Source organism: Arvicola amphibius, chromosome 13 (genome assembly GCF_903992535.2).
Source record: "Arvicola amphibius chromosome 13, mArvAmp1.2, whole genome shotgun sequence".
Taxonomy (NCBI): domain Eukaryota; kingdom Metazoa; phylum Chordata; class Mammalia; order Rodentia; family Cricetidae; genus Arvicola; species Arvicola amphibius.
In genome coordinates, this window is record NC_052059.1 from 60744542 (window position 1) to 60756346 (window position 11805).

General features: G+C 51.6%; 1 protein-coding gene across 1 annotated transcript; it reads right to left on the reverse strand.

The window, feature by feature from the left end:
• Window positions 1-3968: 3968 nt before the first annotated feature.
• Lrp10 (LDL receptor related protein 10) lies at window positions 3969-10157 on the reverse strand. The gene is made up of 7 exons (XM_038310627.2): window positions 9711-10157; window positions 9372-9416; window positions 8477-8612; window positions 6877-7067; window positions 5527-6544; window positions 5121-5250; window positions 3969-5016 (listed from the first exon to the last, which is right to left on the reverse strand). The coding sequence occupies exons 1-7, from the start codon at window positions 9745-9747 to the stop codon at window positions 4429-4431; spliced, it is 2145 nt and encodes a 714-aa protein (XP_038166555.1). The 5' UTR covers window positions 9748-10157; the 3' UTR covers window positions 3969-4428.
• Between the last annotated feature and the right edge of the window lie 1648 nt (window positions 10158-11805).

The window sequence follows — 11805 nt, forward strand, 5'->3', positions numbered from 1 at the left end:
GCGATAGAACCCAAAACAATCCAGGGAGGAAAGAGTTTATTTGGCTAACAGGTTACAGGGCATCATGAGGGGATGGCAAGGCAGGAACACAGCCAGGAGCTTGGACAGAATTCATGGAGGAAAGCTGCTTACTGGACTGCTCAACTAACTTTCTTATATAGTCGAGGGCCCCTGCCCAGGAGAGCACTGCCTATAGTGGGCTCGGACCCCACAGATGTGGCCACAGACCAAACTGTCAGGCAATCCCTTGGGTTAGGGTTCCTCTTTCCAGGTGTATCATTTTTGTTAGCCTGTTTTGGTTTTTCAAGACAGGGTTTCTCTGTTTAGCTTAGGAGCCTGCCCTGGAACTCGTTCTGTAAACCAGGCTGACCTTGAACTCACAGAGATCCACCTGCCTCTGCCTCCAGTGGGATTAAAGGCGTGCACCATCACCGCCCGGCTCCAGGTGTGTCATTTTGACAACTGAAACTGACGTGACAATTATTTTATCCACAACTGTGGTCTATGAAGTATATTCTGTAATGGAGGCACATTTGGAGCAGTGACCTTGGTAGCCACGGGTTTCTGAGCCAGAGATCTGCAGCCCTTTGGAAAGTCTTACATATCAGATGTGTGTGCACCACATGTACTTAGTTAGGTGCCTGCAGAGGCCAGAAGATGGTGTCAAATCCCCTGGAGCTGTTGTGATCTGAGAGCAAACTCAGGTCCTCTGGTGCTCTTAACCTCTGAACAACATCTCCAACCCCCTCCGCCGTGTGTGTGTGTGTGTGTGTGTGTGTGTGTGTGTGTGTGTGTATGTGTGCATGCCTCCTGAGTGCTGGGGTTAGACACAGGTGCCACCATGATGCCTGGATGTTTTTCTTTTCTGCACTTACTTTTTGTGTATGTATGTCTATGAACACACGTATATAGCTGCAATCATGTAGAGGTCAGAGGACAACTTGGGAGCTGCTCTCTCCTTCCACAGTGCGTTCTAGGGATTGAACTCGGGTCTTCAGGCTTGGTAGCAAGTGGCTCTACCTGCTGAACCATCTCACCGGCTTGGCTTATTGTGTGTGTGTGTGTGTGTGTGTGTGTGTGTGTATGTGTGTGTATAGATATTTGCAGTTCTGGGAATCAACCCTAGGATGTCATAAATGTAAGATATGCCTGACACCACTGAGCTGCTTCTCCAGCTCTGTTTTTTTTTTTAAGATTTATTTATTTATTGTGTACACAGACAGTGTTTAACCTCCTTGTATGCCTGCAGGCCAGAGGAGGGCACCAGATCTCATTACAGATGGTTGTGAGCCACCATGTGGTTGCTGGGAATTGAACTCAGGACCTCTGGAAGATCAGCCAGTGCTGGTTTTAAAGTCGCTGGGCAGCGCCGCGCCTGTACTGCCAGGACAGTGGCTCTCCGCCTTCCTAGTGCTGCCGCTGGCGCTGCAGTACAGCTCCCCATGCTGTGCTTACCCCTGCCATAAGATTAGTTTTTTAATTTTTAAGGTTTATTTTATGTGTATGAGTGCTCTGTCTGCATGTCTGCCTGAACAGCAGAAGGTATCGGATCACACTACAGATGGCTGTGAGCCACCATGTGGTTGCTGGGAATTGAACTCAGGACCTCTGGAAGAGTAGCCAGTGTTCTTAACCTCTGAGCCATCTCTCCAGCCCCCCAAATTATTTTCATTGCTACTTCATAACAGTAATTTTGGTAGTTGTGAATAGTAGTGTATTTGTGTTTTCTAATGCTCTTAGGCAACCTCTCTGAAAGGTCATTCAACTCAAGGGGGTCATGACCCACAGGTTGGAAAAACACTGCTTTGGAGGCTGAGGCAGGATTATGGAGTTGGGAGACCAAGCCTGGCCTAGCCAGCAAGACCCTGTCTCAACACTAAATTCAGAAGACACCCTAAAGACGCAAGCTTTACTTACCGCAGACACACTTGGGTGCTCGCACTCATTTCTTTGGTACTTCATAAGGGTGAGTCAAAAGTTGCATACCCTGGTGAGTTTCCCACTGGGACTCTGCTGCCTCCTCAAACCAGTCTTGGAGGTCCAGCTGTAGGGCATTTTCCTTTTCTTTTTTTTTTGGGGGGGGGGTTGTTGAGACGGGGTTTCTTTGTGTAGCATTGGCTGTTCTGGAGCTCACTCTGTAGACCAGGTTGGCCTAGAACTCCTGCCTATGTCTGCCTCCTGAATGCTGGGATTACAGGTGTGTGCCATCAACACCTAGCATAGAGCATTTTCTTAGTGATTGATGGGGGAAGCCTCAGCCCATTGTGGGTGGAGCCATCCCTGGACAGGTGGTCCTGGGTTCTATAAGAAAGTAGGTTGATCAAGCCATGAGGAGCAAGTCAGTAAGCAGTACCCTCTTCCCCCATGGCTGCTGCATGTGCCACTACTGCCTGGCATCCTGATTTCTTTCAGTGATGAATGGTGGTGTGGACGTGTAAGCTGAATAAACCCTGTCCTTAACTTGCTTTTGGTCATGGTGTTTCATCACAGCAACAGGAACCCTAACTAGGACAGCCTCCAAGGGAGATGTGGCTCCCTGGCCTCCTCCTTGGCCCTACAGTTCACGTTAGTGAGTGATTTTACTATGCTTTATTTCGGCCATGACGCGGTGCTCCTCTCATTAGGCAGCATCACAGAGCAAACTCTTCCAGACTACTGCAAGACAAAATAACTGGGTGAGATCTTGCTGCATTCAATCAGACCTAGCAGGTATGATGCCCAGGCTTCAATCCCCAGCACTGTATATACCTGGTATGGTTACTTGCCTGTGATTTCAGCTCTTGGTGGGTCTGAGATTTTTTTTAAGAAAAGAAGGTGGGTGGGTGTGTGTGCTGGAGAGATGGCTCAGTGGTTAAGAACACCGGCGGTTCTTTCAGAGGTCCTGAGTTTAATTCCCAGCAGCCATAAATATGGTGGTTCACAACCATCTATAGTGGGATCTGATGCCCTCTTTTGGTATAAAGTCAATAGAGCACTCATATACATAAAAAATTATTAAAAAGGTAACTTAGTGACTGGATCTATTTCCTATTTTCCTATATTGTCTGCACAAGGTCAGTTCCTGCTTGTACCGGAACAGGATACACTTCTTCCAGGTACCTGATCTACAGGTCTCCCCCATGAACTCTGCTTTCAAGGGTCCTAGTCAATGTGTGGGTGCATCCTAAGCGAGCACTCTCACCTTAATCTCCGTCCAGTTTTGCATTGCGAATACCCAGGAAAGATTTGAAGGAGGCCAAGGGATTAAGGTATCCGTCAGCAGGGTCCAAGGTGGCTGCCCCAGAGCAGACAGCAGCTATCTCTGCTGAGGATGAGGTCAAAGTTTAGGGCATCCCTGATCCCAGTTGTTGAGGGTCCTAAGAGGGGAAACACTGGGGCAGCTTGCTTACCAGAGGCAGGGCTCCAACACCCCCCATTTCATCCCTTCATCTACCATCCCCAACAGCTTGGGCTTCATGGAGGCTGGGTCTAGCCTCCATGTTTAATTTGTTTGTCCTGCTTAGAATTTAGCTTACTGCTGGCAGCATGGTTGAGAACTCAGCTTGGACCTTCCTCCAAGAAGACCCCCTGCCTGGCTGGGGTGGAGCGGGAATGGCTCCTGGGTTTTGTCAGGGAACAGACTGCTGCTGTGCTCAGTGCTAGAGTATTCCATAAATGGACCCTTTCTTGACTTCCGCACTCAGCTGGCTCCAGCTTCTGGCCTGCAGTGAGGTCAGGCTTACTGCCGAGCCTCACATCAGTCAGTGTAGGGCTGGGCCAGAGGCTGAAGGTGGAGACGGTTAGTCCTCACCGTTCTTGACTCACGCTGCCTCCTAAGTAGCATGGAAACGAAAGGCAGGCAGTTGAAAAACAAACAGGAAGAGGGCAAAGGTAGAAGGATGATCCACTGCCTCTGGAGGAGGAGCAAGTGAGAGGGAAGGAGAGATGGGCAAGAGGCAGGATGGAGCTCATGGCTAATTTACCAAGGCTGAAATTTATGATTTTTTTTATTTTTATTTTTTTCCTTGATTTCCTGGGCAATGATGCAGCAAGCGGACAAAAGCACTTGTGTTCTCTAAGTGGGCCAGGCACCACAAAGATGGAGGCTGGCAAACCCATCACCCTGGCCACATCCCCTTGGGGGCTAGAAGATCTCTAGGCAACTGCAATCTGGTATTAAGGCCACTTTTGGGTGGGGAGTTGGAAAGGATGGAGTGTCCAAGCCTACGATCCTTCGGGAAGCTTTCCTAACACAGCCACCTGGACAGGAGGATGGGCAGAGGGTGGTGATTGAGTCTCTTTCTAGTCACACACAGAAGAGGCTCTCGGGGGCTTCCTCCCCGCCTGAGAGACACCTAACTTCCTGTGCTAGACACATCAGTGCAGAAGCCGAGCCACTTCCAAAGGATCATAGCATTGTGTCTGGAGCCCCAAGGCGGCCAGGTCCCCTCAGGCAAGCAGTGGTTCATCCTCTGTCTCGACTACCCAGACCTCTGGCTCGGCCAGTGGCATTAACAACACATCATCCTCATCCTCTGGGGCCAGGACTGTTGTGTGAGGTCCAACTGGGGTCCAAGTGGGTCCTGGAGACCACAGGCTGGGTAGGAGGCGACCTCGTAGGACCTGGACAACTCCAGACAACAGTGAAGGTTCTAGAGGCACTGAGGGTAGCGGTCCTGGGGGTTCAGAGACAGTCGCAGGGGCCGGAAGTGTGCTTGGGGTTGGGATGGGGGGCTTGATGGGTAGTGGAGGAGCCTGCTCCCCATCCTGCCCTCCTACTGCCCCAGCCTCACAGGTCTGGCTTGTGCTGTCATCCAGGGCCTCAGAGGGAGCAGCAGACGCTGTGACCTGGGATCTGGTCTCAGGGGCCCGAGCTGGGGTATTGGTTCGAGGAAGCAGGCCCCAACGACGGAGACGACGAACCAGACGACGCACTGAGCGGCCCCGCTGGCGACGGCGACCTCCTGAAGGACCTCCTGGACTAATGTCTTGGCGCAAGATCTGGAGCAGAGAACGTAGGTTCCCCAGCACAGAGTTCTGCAAGGACAGGAGGCAGACATCAGAGCAGGGGGTCAAACAGCTGGAGTCACAGTAGGGTACAAGGCTGGCATCACAGGTCCAAGATTGGAGGAGTTACTTACATCATTAGGGTTCTCCGTAGGGAAGTCTTCTACAGGTGGGATTGCACCCTGGGCAATAAGTTGCCCGTAGGAAGGAGGTGCTTGCTGCTGCACGATCTCAGCCTCCATCCGGGAGAGGGGGGCAAAGATGCTAGAAGAAAGGAGGACCGCTCAGTCACTAGTCCTCCCAGTGAGGGCAATGTGCCTCTCAGCCTAGAAGGCCTTTTCCCTCTACACCCAGGCCAGGGCAGATGGAGTTATGCTATGGTTTGTCCTAAGTCATGTCCCTTCCTTCCTTGAGACTACTCTCACGAACTGGTCATAGGAAAGGCTCCTCAAGGTGGATCTGCTCAGTCTTCGGGAACAGCACGAGTACCACCTCACCCTCCGTCCCCACTCCACCACAGCCAGCCTCACTCGGACTGACCTGTACTCCTGGGTGCGAATGGCATAGAGTTTGCAGGTGCAGCCCAGGGCGATGACTAGCAACAGGCCACACACTAAGCTGCCAATCACCGCTGCTGTGATGACCTTGCGGGGCAGGGCGTAGGAGCAGTCCCACTCATCGCTGCCGTCAGTACAGTCGGGCTGTCCATCACACACCCACGTCTCATACACACACTTCTCGTCCCGGCATCGGAAGTTGCCCGGCTGGCAATGCCGGCAGCGCCTCTCGTCAGCTCCATCGGCACAGAACGTCTGGTAGTTGCAGCGGTCAGCAGGCAGGTAGCAGGCTGTGGCACCAGGGGTGCCAGCAGCTCCACAGGGATAGTGCCCAGGTGGGCAGCCAGGGCAACCCTCCTCATCTGTGCCATCGGCACAGTCCCAGGAGCCGTCACAGCGCTGGGCCTCACTATAGCAGCGCTCACCTAGACTTTCGCTGGCCCCCAGACCTGAGCCCAAGCCACAGGGTCTGTCCCAGGGCAAACAGTATCCCCGAACATGGTAGGTAGCATTAAAGCCCCGACCACTGCTCCAAGCAACTGTGTGGTATGATACAACTGCCTGACCAGACAGAGTCTCCACAGTGACAGCCTTGCCATTGCTGAAGTGGGTGAGACTGCGTAGCAGTCGAGGGGTCTCGGGGGGCCCGGCACCGTCATATACATGAACTGCATCTCCATAACCCAAGTCCAGGGCTGTGAAGCGCACGGCCAGCCTCCTGCCATCGTGGGGGTCCAGCAGCCACAGGCAGGATTGGGGGTGGGAGACTGAGGCCAGGTGTGAATATCCAGGGGAGGAGAAGACCCCGTAGAAGTCCTCCAAGGTGAGATTGCAGGGTGGAGTTGGGGCAGGGGCCGGGTTCGGGTCAGGGAATGGATCTGAGCTGCAACCTGTCTCATCGGAGCCATCGCCACAGGCATCAATCCCGTCACAGCGCTTAGCGGCTGGTATACAGCGGTGGTTCAAGCACTGGAACTCTCCCTGCAGGCACAGGAGCCAATCTGCAGAGGCATCAAAGAGACTGGGAAGCACCAGAACACCTGGGATCCTGGCCTCTTCCCTGGGATGCCCACTTCCTCTTCTTCTTCTTTTTTTTTTTTTTTTTTTTTTTTTGTTTTTTTTTTTTTGTTTGTTTTTTGTTTTTAGAGACAGGGTTTCTTTGGAGCTTTGGAGCTTTCCTGGAACTAGCTCTTGTAGACCAGGCTGGCCTTGAACTCACAGAGATCTGCTTGCCTCTGCCTCCCGAGTGCTGGGGTTAAAGGTGTGCACCACCAACCGCCCAGCATGGAACACCCACTTCTAATGGTCCCAGGGCACTCCCCGTTTAGCCTACCTTGACTATAAGACAGCAAGAAGCCCTGGCCCATGGGTGCTCTGGCTCCAGCATAGCTGTAACTGATGGTGGCATTGCCCCCTGGAAGCTGCAAAGGGCTAGCAGGAGCCTCACACAGGGACACTGGTGGCTGGAGAGGGGAGTGCAGGACTAAGTGTTCTGAGCCACAGGCCAGGTGCAGCTTCTGGAACCTATAAGGGAGAGGAGAGCAAGACATGAGAGGTTTTAGATTTTTGCTAGTTCCCTCCCTCTTGATGACAGGACCCTGGCAGCCCAAGAAGCACAAACACTTGCTTAGCCATGATTCAAAGATCCAAATGAAATCAGCCGAGCCCTTGGCAGTAAATACAATCAACAGGAAAAGTTCCAACGGAGGCCAGTGGCACCATCAGAACCCCTCCTAGAGCATCCTGAGAGAACTGACTACTCTCAGACACTGACCAGGCTTGTTAATGTAGTAAGTAGTAAGACCTCTCTCCAGCTGCTGCAACACCATCGTCCAAGTACAGTGCCCAGCAGTTGGCTGACACAATGTCACACCGTAGTTCAATTAACCACAACAGCTCAGCTCTACAACCTGAGAGGTAAAATCTGGGCTCTCCACGGCTGTCCCCTGGGCTGCAACAACTTCTTTAGATTGTTCTCTTCTTTACGCACCTTTCTGGATATATTCTTTTTTCTCCCCCCAAGACAGGATTTTTCTCTGTGTAGCTCTGGCTGTCCTGGAACTAACTCTGTAGATCAGGCTGGCCTTGAACTCAGAGATCTGCCTGACCCTGCCTCCCAAGTGTGGAGATTAAAGACGTGCACCACCACTGCCAGTTGACATGGGCCCCAGTGAGGAGACTTAGAATGTTAGTAGATTTGGAGTAAGGGGCTGAGATTGTTGCTTAGAGATAGAGTGCCCACCTAGGGGGTGTGAAACCCTGAGTTGTATCCTAGTACTGTAAGCCAAATAAACAAAACAAAAAGGGAAAAAAAAAGAAGGAAAAAAAATACTGGGCATGGTGACTGCATAGGAAACCCCAAATCTTGGAAGGATGAGATGTAGCACAAGATTAGGGCTAGCCTGGACTACATACTGAAATTCTGTCTCAAAAACAACAAACAGAAAGAAAAGAGATTCAAGGGGAGGAAAGAAGGGAAAACAGAGGGATGAGGGAAGAGACGAGAAGCCCAGGAGAAAGGTGAGGGTAGGACAGAGGGGAAAGCCGGAGAGCGGATGGAGCAGAGCGAGGCAGAAAGGCAGGCCTGGGAAGGGTCGTTTCGGTAGAGGCTGAACCCCTGCACACCCTACACAAGTGTTCCACCAGTGAGCGAATAACACAGTCCCGAGGAAGGTCAAGTAGGCTATGCTATGGATCAAAGGACTCATCACAAGCCTAGTTGAGCCCAGAATAATTTCTAGAGTCTTTTGGAGACGGCCAGTGCCCAGCTAAGCATCTCACCACAGTCCAGCTTCAGCTGGCCACGGCTGACCTAGAAGCCAAGCTTTTGCAGCAGTCCAAACCCAGATCTGGTCTTCTGCTGACAAGGATGCAAATGCCATAGAGCAGTGATCTTTTCCGAGGGAGATAGAAGGGGATTTGCCTTTTCTTACCTGACAGTTACTGTCTGTTCCTTGCTGCCCAGGATAACCCAGGTGCAGTTGGCAGGGGAGCTGCGGCTGTCCCTGCCCAGAGGTCTCTGTAAAGTGCCCTGTACTTCCAAGAGCACAGCTGGGGGGGCCTCACAAGCTGGAGGGAGAAGGTGGGGACACTGGTAGAGTTCTTTCACGCTCGGCCCCTCCCAGGGTCCCTCCCTCTGGATGCCTCAAGAAGGTAGAGAGAGCGCTTTGCCCATCAGTTACAGCCCACTGATCTCTCTCTTCCCTCCATTCCTTTTTGTTTGTTTTGTTTTTCGAGACAGGGTTTCTCTGTAGCTTTGGAGCCTGTCCTGGAACTAGCTCTTGTTGACCAGGCTGGCCTCGAACTTACAGAGCTCTGCCCGTCTCTGCCTCTGGGATTAAAGGTGTGTGTCACCACCACCCATTCCTTTTTTTTTTTTTTTTGAAGACAAAATTTCATGTAGCCTAGGCTATCCTCAAAGTCACTATGTGGCTGAGGCTGCCCTTGTACTGATCCTCCTGCCTCTGTCTCCAAGTGCTGGGAATGGACACCCCCATTTCTTTTCATACTTCGTGTTAAATATCAATACCGTACGTAATGTTGAGGTAGCCTTTGTGCCAGCCACAGGATCAGTAGGCAGAAGAAAAACTGTTTCTACTCTCAGGAAGACCCTACTCTAACTATGGAGACAAAATACGGAAATTACACGTAAAAATTGAGATGGTTCATAACAACTACCAGGTGCGTACTCAGGTGCGCTGGGCCTCAGTTTCTCCTCTTGTAAAACAATGGATGGTTCCCATTCTAAAATTACAGTCTATTTCAGAATTCAGGGGTTCATCTTCATTCCCAAGCTCCAGAACTCTAGGAAACACTCCCTCTACTCACCAGGACTTGGGAAAGTGATCCGGTCTGGACGGGCCAGAGCACCTCCTAGAGGGGGATCGAGAGAGGGCAGCCGAGTGAGTCACAAGTTTTCTTCACCTGGGCAACTCCAGAGAGAGGCCCAGCAGAGACTTCCGGGTAGTTTATAGGAAGAGAGAGGTAGAGGAGCCGGAAGGAGGTGCTTGACCTCGCCGAAAGGTCGCCTTCCCCGGCTGTGGGTGGGACGGACGGTGTGGGAAAGCCAGAGGGGCCAAGGCTCGACGGGCCGGAGGACGCAGGGGACGGGGGTCGCATTGGGGGGTGCAGGACGGCGGGCAGTGACACCGGGGCGGGGACTCTTACCGAGGAGGAGGAGGAAAAGGGGGAGGGCCGGCAACATCCTGGGCCGTGCAGGGGTGCCGACAGGGTCCTGGGGCGCCGCTCGTCTACCTGGCAGGGAGCTCCGCGGGGCCGCCTGGCGGGGACTGCATAGCCCCGGCGCGACCCGGGCACGCGCGGCGGGGCGGAACACGGGCGTCACCTCTTGCCAACTTCAGAGTTGATCGCTCCTCGCCGGTGCCCGGCCGTGCTCGCCCGCAAGGCCGCGAGCGCCCCGGCCAGGCCCAGAGGCACCTGCTGGGCTCGACGCTGCGTTCTCCGCGGACCAAACTTTGTGGACTGTCCGTCTCCGAGCCCGCGCGCTGCTCAGTCCCCGCGGCCCTCGGGAGCGGGAAGGCGGCTTTGCTCAGCTCACAGTACCCAGTCGACCCCGACCGAAGCCCAGCAGCCGGCGACGAGGGGCGCGGCCAGCCTGGCCCCACCCCTGCCAGTCACCGCGCGGCCCGCCCACCCGCGCTCAGCCCCTTTCCGGGTTCCTTTTGCAGTCGCTCTCTGGTTTGCCCTTTGCGTGCGGCCCGCGTTATTTTTCGGGACGCGTCCTGTCACACTATGTCAAAGGATGTCTGCTGTTAAGTGTCTTTGGACACTTAAATTCTCAGTACTTTTCTTGACCCAGCGCCTGAGATCCAGTGGCCCTTCAGGCCTTTACTGTAGCAATTACCAGGCGCTATTATAATTATCTTACAGTGTTTATTCAACACTCCCGCCCCCGCCTCAGCTTTGGAAGCTGACACTTCCTGTAGGCTAGGGCCTAAACTGTGTACCTTTTTCCCAACAGTGCTACTTACTCCCCTGCTGAGACTCAGTACGATCGCAACAAATAGTAAATACATAATATGGCTTCATCATTTGCTGGGTCCGTGAACGTGAGAAAATTACTCCTCCGTTCAGCAGTCCTACAAAACTGAGGTTCGTGATAGTGCAACGCCCTGCTATGGTACTTGGGAACACTTAGGGAACTAATGTAGACTGAGCCCTAAACGCGTTGGCAGACATAGGAAGTGAAGTGCCCGACCCAATAGCAGCTCTTCTTTTTAGTCACAGGAGGTGTTATTAAAGTTGTGGGCTTAAGGTTACCGGTTTCCTGTGGCACAGGTGGGTAATAGTTAGTTACAAAGAAGAACAAATGGAGGTGTTTCCACATTTCAGGTTTATTCCTAAGTAAAAATTTAGTACACACAGAGTAAGTACTTAACAGGGAGATGTCTGCTCCTCCAGCCAGCAGTCCTGGTAGGTAAATTCGGTGGTGACTTCTATTTTAAAGATAAGGACATGTAGGCATGAAGAAGTTTCCCCAAGATGGACATCCTAATCTGAAAAGTCAAATCCAGAACACTCCCACAATTTTAAATTATTTGAGCACCAACATAGTGGCACAGGTGAGAGATTCCATCTGCAGAATTGCTGAAATATATTGATTAAATTTATCTTTAGGCTACTTGCAAGGTGAATATGAAGCATGAAGGAATTCCATCTACCTGTGTGCTGTGGCGAACATGCAACCATGTACATGTACACATATATAATAAAAATAAATGTCAACAAATATTTCCAGTGCTCCTAGGATTCCTCACATGTGCCAGGCATGGCTCATAGCATTTTACAGATATTTACTCAGTGACAGGTGACCACACCTCTGGGAAGTCGGTGTTATTTTTAATCTTCGTTTTATAATTGAGGAAACTGAGTCAGAGATAGTTGCAATAGCTTGTTCTAAATCATACTCTTACCATGAGCTATACTCAGTCAACAAGAACTCAGTCAAGTTGTCTGTACCAGGCTCCCTGCTGTCCAACACGACACGGTACATTCTAGAATCTTCAGATCAAAGACTTTGTCTTAGGAAGGGCCTCTTGTATCCTCTGCTGGCCTTGAACTCCTGATTCTTGTGCCTTTATCTATAGACTATAGAACAAAGGTACAAAGGTACAAAGGTTTGTTTATTTGTTCAGTTTTTAAAGACAGAGTTTTATGCTCTGTAAACTAGACTGAACTTGAATTTTTAAAAAATATTTTTACTTTATTTATTATGTATACAATATTCTGCCTGTGTGTATGC